This window comes from Labeo rohita, chromosome 15 (genome assembly GCF_022985175.1).
Source record: "Labeo rohita strain BAU-BD-2019 chromosome 15, IGBB_LRoh.1.0, whole genome shotgun sequence".
Classification (NCBI taxonomy): Eukaryota; Metazoa; Chordata; class Actinopteri; order Cypriniformes; family Cyprinidae; genus Labeo; species Labeo rohita.
In genome coordinates, this window is record NC_066883.1 from 14,021,555 (window position 1) to 14,044,843 (window position 23,289).

Here is a 23,289-nt window from a genome sequence, read left to right on the forward strand (position 1 = left end):
GGCTGCTCTCTGTGAGTCACGTTGCGGATGGCAAAACTGGTAATGTAAATCATAATGAAACATTATAATTCCATAGTACTTTTTTGGTGCTTGAAGAAACTGTATGTACTGCACGTTTTGTGTATTTTCAAGATGTCAGGTAAGTGAATGGAATTCATTGTTGTGAATATATCACTGTTGCAATTACAGTGGATATCTGTACAGGTGAATTCGTTGCTGCTATAAAGCAATCTGATATTTCTTGGATTTTCTTCAATGCATTTATACAGCTCAACTCTTAACTCAACAAGAACAGCACACATCCAGAAAATGGTTCTTCAGAAAAGGTCTTTATGCAGTTCCTGAGACATTTCTCTCATTTCAGCTCCTCCAGATTTTATTAAGTGCAGTGCTTATATTGATTCACTTCCCAATCCATATCTCAGGAGTAATGATTAACTCATGCTGCTTTGAAGAGAAAATGACTCATAAAGTCTCAGTCAGGGCAGTTTGCTTTTCAATTTTACATGCAGATCTTGTCAGGCAAACAAACACTTCAGGTCTATGATGTTAACTTTTTTTTTTTTTTTTCTCTCTCTCTCTATTGCTTTGCTCTAGGGCACAGTGGTTTTGGCTTACTGTTCATTCCTTGTTCAGACTAGCAACCTTTCTTGATCTAACCTTTAACCACTGCACAACACCACCCACAATTACACATACTTATTGACTAGTAGCATTTAAAACTTTGTTACATGAACACTGTAAAGTGCTATTCAGAATGTTAACTTGACAAGTAAGAGTCTCTGGTATACAAAATAAAAGCAAACTTTGCAAAATTGTATGTATCCTGTATCAACTTGACAGCAAAATTAATAATTAATATTATTTTTATAGTATTTTTGTATTGCATGGATTACACGGACCCCACTGTTAATAAACTGCAATAAATGCGTCCAGTTTTTAGAATAAGATCATGCTAACTGCTACTATTTGTCTATTTGCAATGCATTTATTATTATTATTATTATCAATGTACCTGTAGCAAAGTTGACCCCAAAATAATTTCCACATACTAAGATTATGCTAACTGCTACTAAGTGTCCATTAAAATTTAGTTTATTGTATTTTTGAAAATATTGTTGACCCAAAAATTGTTAGATACTTATTGTACTTGTTTATCACATGTATCACATGGACCCCCAAATTATTATTATTAATATTATTTATTTATTTATTTTACTGAGAAAATTCTGCTGACCTGCTGTCCTATGTGATTTATTGAATTTTAAATAAATAAATAAATAAATTTTTAAGTTTTTAAAAATGCTATTTAAATGTATTTATTTATTTTTTTTACCCAGCCTCAAAATTACAATTATCCGCTTATCCGTTTGATTTTTTTATTTTTTAATTTATTTATTTTTTTTTTTGTAGTTTTCAACATGTATTTTGACGCCAAATTTAATAATCATCCTAGATTTCCCCTTACGAAAAATAACCATGGTTTTACTACAAAAAAGAACAAAACAAACAACAACAGAAACACAGTTATTGTAATTAAACCATAACAACCATAAATTAACCATGGTTTTGCTACACTAACTGTAGTTTAACCTTGGTATTTGTAGTAAAATTGAGGTTATACAAATTGTAATACGCCAATTACTACCGTTACTACACTTTTACTATAATAAAACCATGGTTATTTTTTGTAACTGTCAAGCGGCCAGAAAAATAAGCAAAATAATGCTAATAACAAGCAGAGAGTTGAAGATTCACACAAATATCATTTGACTAAATTTTGTAAAACATTTGAAAATAATTAAAGAGGACTATAACAAGGTCATTTTGAAACTATGCAGAAGTCTCTGTGCCCCCTACAAAGTAAATGTCGACAGAACATGAGCATGAACATGCAACCTAACATGCCCCAAATGTCCCAAACCTCATTTGTCATGAACAATAAATCAATAAAAACTTGTTCTTGTCAAATCTGACCATTTTAGAAAGGCTGGAGTTCTTTAAAAATCCATAACAGTTCCCATCTCAGCTCACCTGTACTGTGGAAAACTCCTCTTCCTCCAGACGTCTTGGCTAAAGTGAGAGTGTGTTTTTAGTCCAGGTGTATTTCATCCCTCTACCCCTCCCTGCCTCCCAGAGTATTCGTAAATCTCACCACCCCAACATTCTTTGAAACACATTTATTAGCCCATAAACACTGGCCTTCAAACTATGATAAAATACCGCTGAGCCCAACCTTTGGAATCATTGCCCAAGGGAAGTCACAGTACATCACAGTATAAAACGCCGGGAGTGATCGTGGCCATTTTCTGTCTCGACTTTGAAGTATACGCGACGGACCTCAGAGAGCTTTCAGACGTCGGTGTTGACTTCAAACCATTCTTTTAGTCAACAACGCGGGACAAGGCGCTACAGTGGTGTCAAATCGATCATTCTGATGGATAACTAAGTCTGGAGGGTCTTAAATAAAATTTTACCTGACGTATTGAAGAGAGACGTTTTTTTTTCTTCTGCCGGGTGATGCATAACCTTTTTAAAGGAAAGAGAAGACGAGAAGAGATTGACTGAGGCTTAGTATCTCTATTCAGATACCTAAAAAATACACACACACATAAAAACGAATCCACACACCGATGCCTGTGTCAGACAAAGACTTTATTTATTTCGAAGCACGAAGAGCGGCCATACACAGCAGCTGCACAGATATGAGACGAATATGTATTAAATTCCTCTCTAATAGCGAAGCGTCTGTAGCGTTAGACTGTGTTCTTGAATACATATGATTAATATTCTGTGAAACGCTTCTTTCTTTATATAAACTGACCTACATTTCTACAGCTCTCATAAGTTTATCACAGCAAGTGATGTGTGGAACAACACACACACACACTCACATACGTACGTAGACGCATACAAATGCGAAGGTTGGTCTCTTTAGAGGCCGACATTTTGGTCCCATTGAACAGTGTTTATAAATACGAGTGATATTAAAGAGGTAGTTCACCCAAAAAAAGTAATATTCTGTCATTTTTTTACTCCATGAAAGCCATAAAATCTGAAGTTTACCATAGCTCTGGAATGTCAGATTGAAATTTAAGTCGTTTGCCGAAAACAAACACTGGTGAAAAAAACAGCATATGCTGGTAGCTATGTTTTGATGCTGGGATGCTGGTTAGGTATGTTTTGGTGCTGGTTTAAGCTGGTCCTTTGCTGGTCTATGCTGGTCCTTAGCTGGTTTATGCTGGTCCTTTGCTGGTTTATGCTGGTCCTTGACCAGCAACATGATCAGCATAAACCAGCAAAGGACCAGCATAAACCAGCAATAGACCAGCATAAACCAGCTAAGGACCAGCTTAAACCAGCATCAAAACGTACCTAACCAGCATCCCAGCATCAAAACATAGCTACCAGCATATGCTGTTTTTTTCACCAGGGACGTTAAAATATGGCGCAGAGTTGATCATGCAAAATGCGCATACTAACGTAGAAGAGCGCCGAATGATGTTTGAGAACTACGTTGGAGGTTTTCAGGAAATAATGATTTAAATTCCAGTCTGTTCCTTACATACATATCATCATATGTGGAAAATAAGCCATATAAAATAATTAGTCCCAGTTAGTCCCAGTTCCTATATAACACCGTGTAACGACACGATGCGACACTGCGACACGCAATAAAAGGTATATTTTCCATGTTAAACAGAGTTTTTTATCGTGATGGTGACACGCAAAATTTCTATTTTAGAATTTCTTCAATGTCACAGCTGGAACAACAACATACAAACTATGACAATTATAATCTAAGGTACTGATTATTTACTTTATTTGATGTTAAAAGTGTCTAATGTGAGTTTGAATATCATATTTCAAAGTTATCTCACAACCAACCCTGGTGAAAAAACCAGCATACGCTGGTAGGTATGTTTTGATGCTGTAATGCTGGTTAGGTAGGTTTTGATGCTGGTTTAAGCTGGTCATGTTGCTGGTCAAGGACCAGCATGAACCAGCTAAGGACCAGCATAAACCAGCTAAGGACCAGCATAAACCAGCAAAGGACCAGCTTAAACCAGCATCAAAACCTACCTAACCAGCATCCCAGCATCAAAACATACCTACCAGCATATGCTGTTTTTTTCACCAGGGAATTCGTACATATTTTACAAGGTGGCCAGTTAGTATGACCTCACTCATATGGCTTTGTACAATTTCAGTGACAGTTATGTTTAGGGGCGGGGTTGGGTGTAGGCAATTCGTACAAATTCATAAGTACGTGCCACTCGTAAAATCCGTACGTTTTTTTTCTAAAATCGTATAAATTTGTACAAGTGAGGTCGTACGAATTCATACGAATTAGCCACATCGTAAAATATGTACGAATTGCAATGAGATCAGGCTGGACATTTTAAGCTATACTGAAATCAATAATTTACCTCAGATCTTGAAAATAAATTAAAGCAAACATATATGTTAAAACTGCGAACTCAGTACAAACCAACAAGCGTTTTCCATGACAACAATGGTATCAGTCACTGAGTATGTAGTTTTAATAATGTTATAAAACAGTTAATATTTATAAATTACATAATTAAACTTGTCCATTTCATTGAGAATGGAGTGCACTTCTGCGTTTCTGAATGGTTGTGATATTTCTGTCACGTCATGCTGTCACATCGCGACCAAATTGCTTGTCGCTGGAATCTTGTTGTGTCGCGTGTAGTTTGGACATAGTGTAAGGCCAAAGTATACTTTGTTTTAACATGTTTTTCTAGCCGTATATTTTGTACTGTTTGGTTCGTCCACAAGGTGGCAACACTGCCCTGGCCTGTTGTTTCACAGTCAACAAACAAACTTCTCTCATAGACAACAACTGACATTTTTTTGGGTTGTAACTAAATAATAATAGTGCAGAAACTAGACAGGGATGAAACTTTCTTGAGTGCATGTGTTGCAAAAAATGCGCTAATATAATTTGCACTTCATGTATGGCAAACAGCTGCTTTGACATTAAGGAAATTATCTTCTTTTGTGCTCCACAGAACAATTACATTCATCTTTTTTATTGAGTTATAACGGCATGAAGGTGAGAAGATAATGACGAAATATTAACATTTCTGGGTGAACTATTTCTTTAAGAAAGTGAATACACTACAGAAGACGTGTGATAGTAAAGGTAAAGGACACAGGTTTGCGGCACTATGGTGAAGTGAACTGCTCCTGCGGTCTCGTTCTCAGGCCGCAGACATTTAGACTGTGGGTCCGAATGGGGGCTTTGAGCCCGGCAGTGTTGCAGCTGACAGAGGACAGTGGTATAGCGCCCCCTGCGGTACAGTAGTGGTACTGTGCTGTTTTTGTGCTTGGTCTGGGTACAATGATCGAAAGATTGTCGGGAGGAACTACCCTGAATGTGGGTATACGTACATCCACACACGCATTCACACAAGCTCTACAGGATCTATCCATACGCGCGCACACATGCATACACTGTGTATTCAAATATATATTCTGCATCACATATGAATACTTATATTAAATACTTTAAATATGTGTGCATATAATCTATACAATCTACAAGAGAAAAAACAGCAGGTGCGACACAAATAACAATAACAAGTGGTCTCACCAACAATAAGAGTTACAGTTATTTTTTTTTTCTTTAAAGGGACAGTCCATCCAAAAATGTCCTTTTTTAAAGTTTTGTCATTATATGATAAGGGCTACATAAAGAATCTTTAATATTCTCTCTCTTTGTGTTCAACATAAAAAATAACTGAGATAATTCATTTTTGGATGAACTGTTCCTTTAAACAACACACACACACACAAGTTTAGTTGGGGAGGAGCCAAAAACGTTAAGAATGATCTGCAGAAAGTGGCTAGTTTTGCTAAAACAACTCACTCAAGACGGACTGTCGCAAAAGGGTACGGACGGAAAGACGGATACGGTTACTGTTCACGTGACAGGACTAGAGGTCTACGTACAAGACACTGGCCCATTACAAATCCGAGTCATAGTCTCCTCCCCCAACAACTCTCTGTCTCCTCTCTTTCCTCTCATAGCCATGGTCTGGAATCAGCTTCATCATCATCAGCATCCGCAGCATCAGTGAAGTCGTTCAGCCACGGCTATGTGCTCAGCAACACTGAGAAAAAATAAAGCCGATATTACATAATACAGCAAGCATTCTGCACTCGGTCATTTCTGCTTCTGTAAGGAAATCTTGTACCTGGACTGTTTCAGTTCTCTGCTTTAGGAGTCTCCTTGGCTTTATGAGGAAAAATAATAAAAGAACAGCAGTTAAAAATGTTTAAAGATGACCAATGTGTACAGGTGCATCTCAATAAATTAGAATGTCGTGGAAAAGTTCATTTATTTCAGTAATTCAACTCAAATTGTGAAACTCGTGTATTAAATAAATGTAATGCACACAGACTGAAGTAGTTTAAGTCTTTGGTTCTTTTAATTGTGATGATTTTGGCTCACATTTAACAAAAACCCACCAATTCCCACCAACACCCACCAATCTCAACAAATTAGAATACATCATAAGACCAGTAATTAAAAAAAAAAAAAGAAAAATTGTTGGCCTTCTGGAAAGTATGTTCATTTACTGTATATGTACTTAATATTTGGTAGGGGCTCCTTTTGCTTTAATTACTGCCTCAATTCAGCGTGGCATGGAGGTGATGAGTCTGTGGCACTGCTGAGGTGGTATGGAAGCCCAGGTTTCTTTGACAGTGGCCTTCATCTCATCTGCATTTTTTTGGTCTCTTGTTTCTCATAGATTCTCTATGGGGTTCAGGTCTGGTGAGTTTGCTGGCCAGTCAAGCACACCAACACCATGGTCATTTAACCAACTTTTGGTGTTTTTGGCAGTGTGGGCAGGTGCCAAATCTTGCTGGAAAATGAAATCAGCATCTTTAAAAAGCTGGTCAGCAGAAGGAAGCATGAAGTGCTCTAAAATTTCTTGGTAAACGGTTGCAGTGACTTTGGTTTTCAAAAAGCACAGTGGACCAACACCAGCAGATGACATTGCACCCCAAATCATCACAGACTGTGGAAACTTAACACTGGACTTCAAGCATTTTGGGCTACGAGCTTCTCCACCCTTCCTCCAGATTCTAGGACCTTGGTTTCCAAATGAAATGCAAAACTTGCTCTCATCTGAAAAGAGGACTTTTGAGAGACCATTTTGAAGGCTCAGGAAACCTTTGCCGGTGTTTTGAGTTGATTAGCTGATTGGCATGTTACCATATTCTAATTTGTTGGGTTTTTGTGTGAGCCAAAATCATCACAATTAAAAGAGCCAAAGACTTAAACTACTTCAGTCTTTGTGCATTAAGTTTATTTAATACACAAGCTTCACAATTTGAGTTGAATTACTGAAATAAATGAACTTTTCCATGACATTCTAATTTATTGAGATGCTCCTGTATTATAAGAGATAATACTGAATCTCACCCTTGGAGACCATGAGGTTCTCTGCTTGAGCTTCTTCATCTCCTGGAGCCCTGAGAAAATATATAGTATAAAGAAAATAGCTATAAACCCATGCAACACATGAGAGAGAATCAGAAAGGTTGTACAGGACTAACCTGGGCTTCTGGTTGATACTGCAGCGGCATCTGCGGCCTGCAGGGTGAACACAAGCAAAACAATCAAACAGATGAATGTCAAACAATACAAATGACCTGTTGGGTTTTATTTTGTGATAATGACTGGTATAATAAGGCATAATAATACCTTACATATGTTATTCTTGTAACCCGCATGACATGTTGATAGCAAACTTGTCTTCATTTATAGCTCTGCCACTGAGTGACACATATTCATGCATCTCTACTTCATAATAAAACTTCATCTCATGCTCAGCTGAATAAAAGCACTGATGCTATCTATTGTAAGGCAGCTTAGTTTGGCTATTGTGCTCTGATCTCTTTTGTTTTACAGCAATATCTGAGTGATTTCGCTTCTGAATGAAGATGAGGAGTGAAAAATATTAAATAAAATAATGTTTCTTACTGAGAATAAGGAGCACTCCCAGGGCAAACAGCACCACAGCAAATGCCAAACCTCCAATCCTCAAACTCTCATAGTCTGGGTGAGAAATAAAGGATTTTAATGTTCTGAGATTTCTGTGAAGAAACCTCAAGCTTATATGAAGGAAAAAACAAAACAAAGCAAAACTGAATTTCAGTTTGCAGACCGGTTTACATGTATAATGCTACATTCTCAGATGCAACAGGATATTCATACAACAAAAATAAATAAATAAATAGGATGGGGCTTTAAATTGTATTTTAAATACATTTATTTACTAAATTTTAATTAAAAGTTAAAATAAAAATAAATAAATAATATATTCAAAAATACAACCTGGAATATGCAGAATTATATGTAGATAGATGGCAAGTTAAATTAAATTAGCATTTAATTAAACATTAAATTTTGAAGTAGGTAGACTGAAATAATATTTTCTTATAAAAAGTATACCCCAGTAATCTTTATTTTATTTAAAACACAAAACACTGATCTCTGAATTAAATAAGTCATTCTTATGCATTTACACATATGCAACATTGTGGTTACTAGCCCTGAACTTTACCTACTATGTCACAGAACTCCCCAGGCCAGTGTTAGTTATTAGTTCTTTGGGAGATACTTTAAAAAAATAAACAAAATTAAATAAATATCCAAAGCTTTTTTTCATGGAAAACCCCTGGAGCAATTTGGGGTTAAGGTTACTTTACTCAACTGTAACTTTAACCACTATCCACAGCCTAACACCATCTATCCTTGGTGTTAGGCTGAAATTTGTTTCTGTCAAAACCTAACACCAGCTTGTGGGCCCAAGAGCTAAGCTTTGGACTTGAACTACAAAATAATCTGACTGCAGATTGCAGGTTTTCCTTCTGGCAAACTCGAGGCATGATGTTGTAATTGTGGCCTCGCTCAGAAGTGGCTTGCCTCTAACCACTCTCGAAAAGAGGCCAAACCTGTGAAGTGTTGAAGTGGCTGTTGATGTCTGGGCAGCCAAAGAGCTCTGGAGCTCTGTCAGTGAGAAACTGGCCTTTTGGGTTCTAACCTGACAACTGCCCGTCTGGTTAAAAAGCTTAATGTAGTATCTGCAATTGTAATAATTTTATAACAACATGATCTCATGATCTCATAAAATCTCTACAAAACACACATTTACTTACGCTTTTACAGACACTAAAATGAAGAATACTGCCTTATTTACAGCATTTAAACTTACAATATTGACGTACTGACGACACCTAAATTTCAAATTATTTACATGTGAACTCCTTTATAGACAAATGAATCCTTTTGAATATTGAAATCATGACATTAATTTCATAATTATTGTATTTAGCTGTCATATCAATGCCGTTATGTTTTCAATTGCATTATTAAATTGTTTACTCATTAACTTAATATGGAAATATATCTGTATCTGTATATGAAGAGTTCAGATACAAAGCCCCTAAATCCATCTGACATATTTCTTTAAAATTAGCATTTCTTTCAGGCTACTTTGTATAGGTTTCTATGTAAGTACCGGTACTTCTGATTGGGCTGAGGCTGGAATTTAGCGAGTTTGATGGACGTATTCTGTGTCGGGAGCATTCACTCAGTATCAATATCTCATTTTTGACCGAGATGGCTTTTAGCCGGTTATGCATCTGAACTCTTCATATGCATCTGTTCTGTGTGATTTCTGCTGCCAACTCACTTTGAAGAATACATAATGTTAAACAAGACTACACTTTAAAACCTTAAAATGAAAAATGAAATGAATTAAAATGAATTAAAACATTTCTGCAATCATTTAACCATTACTTATCCTGTAATATTTGCTTTGTTTGCCATAGGACACAAAAGGCGTTTTCTCCGACGTGCTGTGACTGGCAATAGAAACGCAACATAATTACAAAAGGAATCAATTTTATTTGTGCGCTGTAATCCAAATCTTCAGAATCAATATAACTGCAAGGAACAGTCACAAACTCAAATCTTTATTCAGTGATTTTCATCTCATTATCATTTATTTAGTGACCTTCAATGTCAAAACGTCATTACAAACTCAAAAGTTATATATATAAAATAATATATTATACTAAAACAGTCATTTCCATGCATATTTTAGTCAATGACTTTTTTTCTTTTTATATTCGCTGTAAAATGGGTTGGTTTAGGTTTGGGAATAAGTTAAGAGGCCTAAAAATCTAAATCACTTATTGAAAAAAATGCTAAAAGCGCATCTATACAAATATCTTAATGACACACAATATTTGTAAATATTTTACGTATATGTATATGTGGCAGTTTTTACAACTTTTTTGTGTTGAAATATGACCAAATTGTACGTTTCAGCATTAATAAAAACATACAAAACTGTACATTTTGTGTTTCTAAACGTTAGATACTAATACCTGTGAAAAAACATATTTGATCTCATGATAAAAACGTACCTGTAGGATGTGAAATACATAGCAATAAATTCATTTAAAAAAAAGAAAGAAAAAGAAAAATAGATACAATAATATAGATACAAATATAGATACAACAACAAAGCTGCTTCACAATGCCATAGAAGAACCTTTTTTGTCTAAATGGTTCCATAAAGAACCTTTAATATCTGGAGAACCGTTCTGTTTCACAAAAGGTAATTTGTGGTGAAAGAAGGTTCTTCAGATTATAAAAAGGTAAGAAAGAGATGGTTCTTTAAAGAACCTTTGACTGAATGGAACCAAAAATGGTTCTTCTAAGGCATTGCTGTGAAGAACCTTTTAAAACACCTTTATTTTTAAGAGTGTACATTAAAACAGCGAGCACTTTTAATCATTTTCACATGCTTTCCGGTGTTGGCCCTCGCTAAATTACTACCCTCCTGGTATTGGTAAGTTAAGGGTTAAGTATGGGGGAGGGGTTAGGATTAGGCAATCATGTAGCAATTTCAACGAGAGGGGTAATAATTTGGCAGGGAGTCAAAAATGGGCATAACACTGGACGTAACATTGCTTGATTTGTAGCGTACGATGCAAAATCATTGGGTACGAATCCTATAAAAACGTAACTTACGATGAAAGACCTTAAAGATGAGAGATTGAAAATCAAGATGAAAAGGCATGCTTGCGATTGCGTTTTTGTCACATTTGCTTTTGTTCATACTTTTAGGTAGGTTTAGGTGTAGTGCAGATGGCACTTTTTTTTTTTTTAATGTCATTAAAAGCATTAGAGCATTAGAGTTACAGCACCACTCAACGGACATTTCAAGTCAGAACTGTGGTGACACGTACAAAATCAGCATTACATAAAACGTACCATATGTATGTATAAAAAACGAACATTCTTGTAGCGTCACTCAGTGGACATTTCACATCGAATGTCACGAAATGTACATGACACTATGTATTTCTTGCGAAAAAGTTCCCACAGGTACGTTTTCGTCATGAGATCAGGTTGTTTATATTTTTTCTTTTTCTTTTCTAATCTTTCTCTTCTTTATAATGTCATCTCAAAGTTCCTAGGGAGTGTGATGTGATCTTTTTTTTACTTCTGAGACCTTACTAAGGCTTTGTTTACACCTTATGATCCTTGTTTAACCACATATTTGATTGACAGGTGAGTAGGCGGTCCTTCACAGATGCATCAAGATATATTAGTGTTTACACTACAAATGCAATGTGTTTGCATGCTGCAAATGTGGTTTGAGTGGATACAAAACACTTTGGAGCCCATTGTGACCCATGTTTCAAAGGATTATTTACGATTTGTCAGGTTTTAAATAGTATTCTGGAGACTATCAAAATACTTGAATTAGTTAATGTAAACACTATAGAAAAATTGGGGGGGGGAATCTAATTTAGATCTCATTTAGATATGCTGCATCAGTGTAATTGCATTCTGAAGGCTCAGATGAATATGACCGTTTATGAAGTGTGAATATACAGGTGATGGAAGCCAAGATACCATTTATATTCCACTGTCTTTAAGTACCTGCTGTTTAAGAAGTATGTTCCTACAAACTGACATAATCCTGGTTATGTAAGTAAACACTGACATGTGTAAGCTTTTGTAAGGATTGATTCTTACCATATACAAATGGTTCCAATCCCTTCTCTTTTCCATCTGATGAAAAATCAGAAATTACACATGAAGCAGTTGGCTTACTATATGCATGTATGGTAAAATAGTATTGTGAGGTAATGCTGTAGATAAAATAAGGCATAACTTACCTTGGGCAGCAGAGTCAGACAAAGCTAAGACAGAAGATCAATACGGAGAGCAGAAACCATTATGAGGAAAGATAAAAACAGAGTGGAATCGTTAGTATTATGGATCACTATATTCACGAAAACATCCAATAACTGAAACAAGAGTGTTGCATTATGTTATTTGTTTGTGGTGGGTGTTTTTGCTGCTGAGAAAGATCATAGAGCCCAAAGCTAGATGCAGTATTGGCAGAAATATGACATTGCCTAATGAATATGTGATTCAATTGAAGCATAATAACAGGGTTTTTTGACAGGGTCAATACAATTTGTTGTATATCAAACTCTAAGAATCCATTAGACTAAATCGATGCCTGTGAGACAGGAGGAAAAACTCATAGATTAACATCTTACTGATTTGTCTTTAAAAAATTGAGTTTAAAATGTATTTTCCAAGCGAGGGATTTGTGCTTTAAAAATAGTCTTAACTTTCGCTGTATGTTATGTCACAACAGATTTGATTGTATACTAGACTAGAATCACCATCAAACTGGAATGAGCTTTTAGTTAAACAGTCTTACATACAAGCCTGTCATGTCTGTTATTAAATCAAATCATCTATTAACAAGTCTCTTAATATGACATTTAATAAGTGGCAGTGGATAATTTGACAGGTGAAGGTGTTTATTGGATGGATATTACCCCCCATAAAAGCTTTATTGATTATGTAATTTGACTTTCACAAATTAAATTACATATTTCCTCTTTTTACACACCCTCACACAAAAGCTGAAACAGACTAAGGGAGAGACCAAGGTCAGAAGAACTTTATGGAGCGAAAACAGGCAATAAAAAAGACTGTATGTACAGAAAGACTGAATGTACAACATAATACACAAACCATGACAAAAAAGGGTGATGGAAAATAACATACATACTATGTAAAGGATAGAAGAAAGAATGAAGAGAAGAAAAGGACGGTGAAGGTAAGGAGGAGACTATGAGGGGTTTTCACATGCACCACCTTTGTCTGAAAATTACCGGTAAATTATCATTTTGAGATCATGTTTGAACAGGACCTTCAATTTCTGGCAATTTTCCAAGATGAGAGGTTGTAAAATTACCAGTAAATTACCATTTTTAAGCTACGTGTGAACAAAACATAAGATTCCAGATGACAATGTACAATGTCCAGATGCGCTGACGTTAAGAAATTTGCTTTGGACCAAATATAACATTCTGACGGAGATGAAGCGATTACTCCACACTGTCTACAGAAATGCCACTCAGAAGTAATGCTGAAGATTTTGACAAATTGGACAAAAGTGAAACTAAAGTACTTCTCATGTGGTTTCAACTATGAAAACAGCACAGTCTTCAAAGGTCTGTTCCCGATGACTAACATTGGAAGCTTACTGGTATTCTAATGCGACTGCAGAAAGACAGAAACCGTTGCTTGTGTTGATACACTTTTAAAGGGATAGTTCACCCAAAATGAAAATTACCCCATAATTTTACTCACCCTCAACTCACCCCAGACGAATACAATGTCCTGGCTTTTCCAAGCTTTATTATGGCAGTGAATGGCTGTTGATATTCTGTAGTACAATAAAGTGCATCCATCCATCATAAAAAGTGCTCCACTTAAATAAAGGCCTTCTGAAGCGAATCAAAGTGTTTGTGAAAGAAAAATACCCCTATTTAAAACTTTATTGAATTATACAGTGCACAGCATAAATGAGTACACCCCCGCTAAATAAATATAAAATATGTATTTTCTTAATGATCACTAATATATTTCATGGAAAGATGGCAAAATTATAATGTATCAAACATATACTTAATAAAAACAGCAAAATATATACCAATACTTTCTGTAAGATAAGTAAATTATCCAATTTTGTTTAAAAGATTGCAGAAATGAGTACACCCTAGATTTAACTCAGCAAATGTACAATATTCAAGTACTTAGTATGCCCTCCAGAACTATCAGTATACTGCTCTGACACTTCTTCGTACTGAGTGTACAAGTTCATGACAAATTTTCACATCTGTCCTGTTTAACTCCTGGAGGATGGCTTCCTTAAATGCCTGGGCTTTAATAGGGAGTTTTGCTCAGCTCGTCTCTACAGAAACCCCCACAGCTGCTCAAAAGCACTAAGACTGAGTGAAATACATGTCCACTGAAGGATTTTCACCTTGGGAGAATGAATATCTTCATTGTCATGCTGAAAAAAATGCCCAGTATTGCAGGGAATGAGGGGAGGGTAGCATCTGTAATTTCAGTTTTTTTATATTACATTACACAGTGGTGTGTGAATTCATGACAGCACTGATAAAGCACAACTCCCTCACACCTTCAGCACTCATACATCCCTATGTAAGAGGTTTACTACCACTGAATGTCACTGTGGCAACCAGCCACTTCTCACTGTACTCCTCCTCTAGCAACACCAGAACATTTTGGATCCGAAATGACTGACTTGGTCTCTTGAGACCAGAGTATGGATTCCCAGAAGTCTATATTGTGTAAATATGGCCTTGGGAGAGGTTAAATGAGTTTACTGTGCTTTGACTACAGTAGGTAATTCTAGTGGTGACAACAACCATGCATATCACTTCTGCAGACTGCATTGTACTCTGTGAGATAAAGTGTCACTCGTTTCATAGCTTTTGCCAACTCTGAGACACTTGCATGGTATTTCTCTGGCTCTTTTTCTAGCAAAAAGTCACTCATCACTAAATGAAAACTTAAAGTGAAGACCTGATTATTTCAGGAGCCTTGTCACAAGTCCATTGTTTTTGAATGTCGGTGCTAATTCTGCTATATTTTCACACTTAAAACAATAATTTGGTATTCCTCTTGTATCATTGTCCTCTTTTATGCAAAGAAATAAGTCACCTGGCAGTTTTCTCCCAAGTGGTTCCATTGCTGACAGCATTAAGTCTTGAGTATGATACAGTAGGCTAAATAACACTTTTAATTGTCAGGAAATTACTTGTCTTTAAAAGTGTTGTTTCAGTATATTTACCTGTTGATCAAAAATAGCCTTAAACCTACACACACATTTTTTTTTTTTTTTTTTGGTTTGTTTGTTTGTTTGAATTATTTAACTTTTAGGAGGGTGTACTCATTTTTGCAACAATTTTTTTTCCCTTCACAAATGCTTCAATTTGCTTCAGTATATATAATCGAAGTGTTTGTGAAGGGAAAAAAATCCCTATTTAAAACTCCCCATTTAATTCTCAACAGCCATTAACTGCCATTATAAAGCTTGAAAGAGGCAGCATTTTTCATTTTTTTAATATAACTATAAAGTCATATACACTTAGGATGGCTTGAGAGTGAGTAAATCATATGGTTATTTTATTTTTTGGGTGAAATACCCTTTTAAAAATAAAGGTTCATTTTGGGCATCTATGATTCCATGAAGAACCTTTAACATCCATGGAAATGTTCCATTGCATAAATTGTTCCTTATAGAGGAATGTTCTTTCTTTCTTTCTTTCTTTCTTTCTTTCTTTTTGCAGAACTGTTCACTGAAAGGTTCTTTGGGGAACCCAACATTGTTCTTCTTTGGCATCAATCCCTTTTGGAACCTATATTTTTAAGAGCGTGTTGTTTAAGATGATATGTCATTTACCAAGTTTAATATAAGAAAGCGACTATTCAAAAGAAACAGTGAAAGCAGGAAATAAGGAAAGGTGGAAAGAAGGCAGGAACAATGAAGGAAAGAACAAAAAGGAAGAAACAGTGAAAGGAAAGAATGGAGAACGGAGGGAGGCAAGAATGGAACAAGGAATGAACCTTGTTGTTGCAGTGTGAAAGATATCCAGATGCACAGTCAACAGTGCATGCTTTCAGCAGTGGGCGATGGATTTGTTGACAAAGCTGAAGGATAAATCTTTTACCAGTGTGGAGAGCTCTGTGTGTGAGTATGAATCTAGTGCACATGTGCTGGCTGTTTCATGTGGCCTAATTATGGGTAGGGTGGAGTCTCTCAGAGGACTAAGATGGATGGGAGTGTTATTTAAATGGATGCTCTCATTTCACAAATTAAGTTTGTTTGGCAAAAGCAGGACAGCAATTCACAGACATGTAAAAGCATGTATATGGCACAAACACAGAGTTTTAGATGAGTCGACTGAAGAACTATAGAGAGCGTGCACACACACGCACAAACACACACACATGATCCCAGATTAGGAGAGGTCACTGATCAAATTGTCAGGTAAAAACTCTAGGATGACACTAATGTGTCATGGCTTTTTCCCTAGCCTTTTCCAGTTCTTTCAGATCCCAGCGGACACAGGGAGTCTGGACTGAAATGGAGGGGGGCACTTACCCACCACATAGACTAGGAGGGAAAATAGGAAGACCAGAACAGTTTCCATGGCAACTGCAATTGGGAGAGAGAGAGAAAGAGATAGTAAATAGAGTGAGAATCGGTGTTAGTGGGTTACATGCTTACAGAAAGACTAGAAAGTTCTTACAAGCTCACAGCATTTATAAACATGATTATCGTCTGTCCTTGACTGGCATGTTGTTATTGTGACTACTGTATGCAGTATTGCAATAGCACAGTCAGAAAGCCTGGCAGCATCAGTCTATTTAGGCTCCCTATAGACTCATAAATCACAAATACACATCTTGTGTTTTTGAAATCTGTTCCATTCATAAACATACATTCATGCATTTATTTATTTGATTAATTGATTGATTGCCATTTTAAGATATGTCTGGGTTAAAGTTGTCATGTAATAGCCAGGATCGGGTGGTATGACCAAAATTAATTATCACATCTTGACTAATTTGGTTTATATCTTACACATACAGTGGAGATCAAAATTAGAGAACAACATGCAATATCCTACATTTCAAGGTCACTGCTTAATCCTGAAGTTATCATAAAAGGAGTAAAAAGACTTTTCAGCATATTTCACATATTAATTGTATTCTGAAGAACAGTATAAAAATATTTGATATTCGACAAAGAGCTTTATTAGAGAAAACGTATAGGGCTTGTTTACACCTGGTCATGTCATGTGTTTTCTCTGATCAGATATCTAATTTGTTAAAACATTTCCATTTACACTTTGCCACATAAATGTGTCTTTGCAAAACGGATGTAAATCTGGTCTTCAATTCCCGCGCTATATGCAAAGTTCAAGTCAACGAAAGCAAGATATGTACTGCATTTTATGCTATTTTATTAATTAACAGCTAATTTCAGCTAATTTTTGTTGAGCTTCTGCAACTTACATTCAGTTTCATTTGTAACAGTTTGCATGTCGGCTTGCTGAAGAGATACTCGGCTACTCATCTGTTATAGTCAGATAGCGCTGTCATATCTGACTATAACATGCCCTATAGCCTATAAAGCGCTCTCACATGTTTATTATTTTAATATTTTGGGAGGAGTAAAATTTGCATATGTGATTTCAACAACCAGATGCATTTACATATGTCCAGTTTCATCTGGAATGCCGCCCAGAACACCTCCTGAAGTGGTTTGATCTGATTTAAATGCGTCTCGAAATCATTTCGGAGGGCATTTACACCTGGTCTTTTCACGATCAGATAGCTATCCAGTCAGAGACAAAGCATGAAGTGACCAGGTGTAAACAGGCACAGATAACTACTGGTATTAATCTGAAACCTGGTGCTAATTTCCTTAATTATATGACCTACCCTATTTAAATGGAAACATTCCTTTAATTTTCACTGAGATTACAAGATAACTGGCTGCTCTAAGGTGACTGAAAGCCTGAAACAGGAGGTTGTTCAGATGAAGTTGGTAATTGGCCCCAAAAAGGCTGGTCCTCCATGTAAGATACATGCACGAGAGGAGATAATGCAGAGACTCTCAATGGGTAATCAAATGGGTTCAACACTGCAGCTGGAATTGCTTGCCAGTTCAGCGCTGAACAGGTCTCGGTAGAGAATTCGGACTGAAAGTGCACTCTGCAGCGGCTAAACCTCTCATCAGCAGAAAGACTCAAAAGGCTAAGGAGAACTGGTTGAAAGTTCATATTAGTGATGAGAGAAAGTTTAATTTATTTGGGTCTGATGGGAAACATTTTGTTTGGTATCAAACTGAGGAAAGACTGAAGCCCAGTTGTGTAAAGAAGTCAGTGAAAGGTGTTGCATGGTTTGGGGTGGGGTGGCGAACGTCGGTCCTGGAGAGCCACAGCCCTGCATAGTGTTGCTTCAACACTAATGAAACGCACCTGAACAAGCTAATCAAGGTCTGAAGGGTTACTAGAAAGCAACAGGTGAGTTTTAATTAGGGCTGGAGCTGAACTCTGCAGGGCTGCGGCTCTCCAGGACCGACGTTCGCCACCGCGGTTTGGGGGGATGTTTTCCGCAGCAGGAGTTGGGCCTCTTAGGCTCTGTTTACACTTGGTATTAAGATGCGTTTTGGTTGATCTGATCACAAGTGGACAATGGAGACACATTTACACCTGCTGTTTTAATCCATCTCTTCTGTCCACTTTCGACCACTTCTGACCAGATTACACCCGTGGTGCTGATTACATCAAAGGAAGGTGAATGGGTGGATCCCTCTGTTGGCGCCAAAACACAAGCAGGAGGGATAAATTAATATTAAGCTCAGACAAATACACACATTCGCAAAATTAGACCAAGGAGAAAAATGCGAAGAGCAGCCGCTTTCGTTTCAGTAGCCTCAAGACCCCGACGAACACTGTGGATTCACACTAGAAGTCAGGCCTGGTGGAAAAATGATCATCAGTTGCTCAAGCATTTTTGTATGTGATGGCGCACATTTAATGTACTTTGCAATAAATTGTGGCCGCTATTGATTTTGAACTGTCAATATTTCAGCAGGTTGAGAGTTGGCGTTCTTTAGTGGCTGCTCGAATGCATTCGACCACATGTATTTTCGACTCTGGAAGTGGTTGAAAGTGGACAAGCTCAAAATGTTTTACATCCCTGTACTACACCTGTATTTAGCGCTTTCCACTTGTGATCCGATCGACCAAAATGCATCTTAAAACCAAGTGTAAACAGGGCCTTATACAGCTACATGGGTCAATGCAAATGTTTATCAGAACCTCCTTCAGCAACATGTCGTAGCTTCCCTGCAAGCCTCTATATAGAAACAAATTGACAGGATCTAAAATGAAAATATAAATGCTTTTAGTTTACAGATGTAAAGATGTTTACACACTTTTGCATACTACATCCCATTTATTTATTTTTTAAACCAGTCTGTTAATTCCATTAATGCAATATTTTACAAACTTTAAAGAAATTGTAAGCATTTGTACATCTCTAAAATTGTTCATATGGACATTTTTGCATTTTAAAAAAATATTTTTACAATATAAAAAAAAAAAAAAAACTTCAAAATGAACTGTCTCACTGTCTGTCTGCCTTTTACATTCATTTTGTTTTCTTTGGCTGTCTGTCAGCGAGTACTGTACCAACATTTGTTATAGAAGGACAAAGTCGTTTATTTGGTGTCATGGGCAGGATACTGCTGAATTTTGCCAGGAGTCCCACAGTCCCTATGACAGCTTTCAGGGACCCAGTCAGAGCAGTGTCATTTACTAGAACATTAAGCATTGGAGAGCCATCGACAAGAAAATGACATGGGGTAGAGGAGATTAACTGCCCTTGACCACAGGAAGGACATTTATCCTTCTTCTCTGAGTGTTTCAGGAAATGGATTGTATCAAAGGAACAATAATTTCAAATGGACAATTCAATCACCAAATCACAACACAGTCGTTGAGCTCAGCTTTCCAATCTTAAGGAAATCTATCCATCACTCCAGCATGTGAGAATTCTAGTTCCTCTGAAAGACAAGCCACAAAAAACAATCTAATATATCAAAATGAGAAAACACCAGTGTTCACAAACAGAACAGGCTTCAAGTCATCTGTATAAAAAGAGAGATTACGGATATTTGTTCAACCATATGGGTGTCTTCACACAAAAGAAAAGCACATTTTTAAAACTAAAAATACCAAATACTCCTGCTGCTTCTCGACCTTTTAGAGTCAATTCTGCCATCACCACCCTGCTGTTAACTAGGGCACCATCATCCCGAAATGGTGTCATGGTCAACCTGTAAAGGGAACCGGGTCATTCTGAGATAATGTTGTTCCCAGGACTAACTGATGAAATTAACACGATGCTAATTCACACTGGACTCACCTAACTCAGTTTAGCGTGTAATGCGACACTTATGTCCATAATACAATACAGCTCAACAAACGAGTGTGCAAATATATATTGAGAACCCAAGGCATGTCCCAAAGACCCTCTTGTGTATGAAACTACTTCACCCCTACTCCTATATCACAGATTTAGGTCGCTAGTTCAAACATTACCAATTGTGCGGCTTTTTTTGTTATTTTCAGTCGAAGACAATAAGAGAAGCAAAGTCTTCACTGCTTTCTTAGCAATAAGAAGAGGAGAAAAGAATGGGAAGATGCCTGTGGACGAATAAAACTACCCAAAGACCTGCATCTTTGTTCTCTCCACTTTAGCCCTGATGCCTTTGAGACTGTTAGCAGACCACAGCTACTGAAAGAGCTTAGAAATGGCAGAGACAAGAATGCTATAGATCCCTCACCATAAAGGTTCAACCTTATTTTATTTCAAGTTTATTTTATTAAGTATACTTTATGTAGTGAGTATACAAATATCAGTGTACTAATAGAATACTTGAAAGTGTACTATTTCAATACTCCTTGGGACTAAAGTGGCCCACTTTCTAGTATATAAAAGTATACTTTTAAGTATACTTAAAGTATAACAGTTGTAAACTTTGAGTAGTTTACTTCAGTGTTTTTAGCTTGTACTGCAACTATACTAAAAGTGAACTTACAGGTATACTGAAAGTTTACTAATTAAATACTTGTAGTAGCATGTTTAGTACTCGCTGAAGTATAGCCTCTGTAAACGACTAGTTTAGTAGTTTTTATTTTTTATTTTTATTTTTTTTTTTACTGCAAGTATACTCATAAGTTTTCATTAAGTGAACTTTACATTATACTTTAAGTAGATGGAGTCGATGAACACCCCAAAGCTTGACAGTCGTTATTACGTCTTCATGGGTTGACATTTTATTCCATATGTTACAAAGTTTAGATGCTTTTTTATGTCTGATGATCCTGTTAGATTGCATATGGAAGCATCTGTTGTTTCACTTTCTTCTTCACTTGTGTTTTTTTGGAAATTCTGTACAGAAGATTTGTATGCTTACTACATAAAGTATACTGAAAAACGAACTTGATCTTTACTTAAAGGGGTCATCGGATGCCCATTTTCCACAAGTTGATATGATTCTTTAGGGTCTTAACGAAAAGTCTATAATATACTTTGGTTAAAAATTCTCAATGGTTCTCAAAACACCCTTTTTACCTTGTCAAAATCAGCTCTGCAAAAATCATCTCATTCTGATCGAGGCTGCTTTAATGCAAATGAGCTCTGCTCCGCTGCCCCTCTCTACTCTCTGTGGAGTGACTAGCCTGTTTACTTTAGCCGTGTTTAGCCGCTAAACTTGATAACTAGCACATTATTAGGAAAGGCGATCACAAATATTCATTAAAAAAAAACCTTATACTCACTACTGCTGTAAGTGAAGCCGGATCACGAATGATTCGCACAAACATAGACGGATATATGTAGATCGGGAGGTGCATTCCCTTCACAAACAAAGGCAATCTACTGCATCGTCAGTGCCTCACATGTCGGAAGTAAATGACAACCACTATGTTCATTATTACATCCAGCAACACAATACCTCGATCGCTCAATCTGAGATACTCTTGTCTAACTTACATCCCTGCTCTGGCATCGAAACAAAGAGGGCGGACTGTTACAGCTGATCTGAGGTAAAACGCTCATGTCAATCAACTATCGTGGGAGCAGCCTCTGTCGGTGTGACGCCACAACGACAGATATCTGAGAATGGCTCGATTTGAAGAAGGGAATATTATTTTTACAGATTAATTAAAAACCACTGCATGGATTTTATCATTATAGGGTAGATTTGTACATACTAGGGGTGTGCAAAGCAGCCGGTATTTGTATCTGTATTTGTATTTGTTGAGGGGGGCAAAGTATTTGTATTCGTATTCGAGTAAAATTCAAAATAGGCGTAAAATCCATTTTTTCTGCGTTACACTTCTACACACTTTTTTTTGGCTGGTGGAGGACCAAGAGATGGCTCAGCAGCAGCCACACTCTTTTCTATTTGGTTGCCCAAATCCATGTGAGGAGTTTCAACTAAGTTAATGAGTGACGGGAAGCTATGCTAAGGTTAACTGGGGAGTCGCTCTCTAAACGTGGGGTATTAAAATTGCTTTTGAATGCGCGCGCGTGTTTTACTTTCGGTTTCGTTTTAACGATGGCGCGAAACTCTCTGCGGTGCTGAGCGTGCATTCCACAATACAAGACATTAATTTAACAAAGCAACTTAAAAGTGGTGGGACACAAACGGGATTTTGAAAAGTGTGTCCCCAGTGGAAAGTACGCCCCTGCGTGAGTAAAACTCTGAAGCTGAGTTATCATTTGATGTGAATGTGCCGCGTTGTACAGTATATTGAGACGGAGGCGCCAGAATTGCGTCTTACAGAATGTGCGCTGTAGCACAAAATATAGTATATTTCTTCAAAAGCAGATTGTGGAGACATTTTAATTGTCCACAATCAAAAATCGTCATATCACACACCCCTAATTGCAATGCAGTTTGTACAAATCCGGAACAGAGGTTGGTTAAGAGGGAAAAAAACGGCCGGTTCCGCGTTTCAGCGGAGCGCAGTGTCAATGACAGGGAGTGATTGACGGCTAATATCTAAAACCTGCATTAAAGTGAAGAATGTACAGATCAAGTTTAGTTAGTGATGTAATGTTGGAGAGAACGGCGAAACTGTCACTGTATCCGCTCACAGCAGTCTAGACAGTAGTTAGGCTAGCGAAAGTTTTGTAAAGAAACAAAAACAAGTCGCACCACAACGATTTCTCGCACAAATGCTTCCAAATATATTTTGAGGTCGCGCAGATTAAATTTTGGGAGCATATGCGACCAAAACGGT

The 23,289-nt window shown here is 36.9% G+C and overlaps 1 protein-coding gene across 1 annotated transcript in view; it reads right to left on the bottom strand.

The window, feature by feature from the left end:
- Window positions 1–3,475: 3,475 nt before the first annotated feature.
- The window catches only part of fxyd6 (FXYD domain containing ion transport regulator 6), a 31,448-nt gene continuing 11,634 nt past the window's right edge, over window positions 3,476–23,289 (bottom strand). Inside the window, exons 2-9 of the mRNA XM_051129820.1 lie at window positions 16,563–16,616; window positions 12,241–12,264; window positions 12,098–12,133; window positions 8,021–8,095; window positions 7,594–7,630; window positions 7,460–7,509; window positions 6,225–6,263; window positions 3,476–6,140 (exon numbers count right to left, since the gene is read on the bottom strand). Of these exons, the coding sequence (XP_050985777.1) occupies window positions 6,235–6,263; window positions 7,460–7,509; window positions 7,594–7,630; window positions 8,021–8,095; window positions 12,098–12,133; window positions 12,241–12,264; window positions 16,563–16,611 (300 nt within the window). The 5' untranslated portion in view covers window positions 16,612–16,616 and the 3' untranslated portion in view covers window positions 3,476–6,140; window positions 6,225–6,234. The remainder of the gene's footprint in view (window positions 6,141–6,224; window positions 6,264–7,459; window positions 7,510–7,593; window positions 7,631–8,020; window positions 8,096–12,097; window positions 12,134–12,240; window positions 12,265–16,562; window positions 16,617–23,289) is intronic.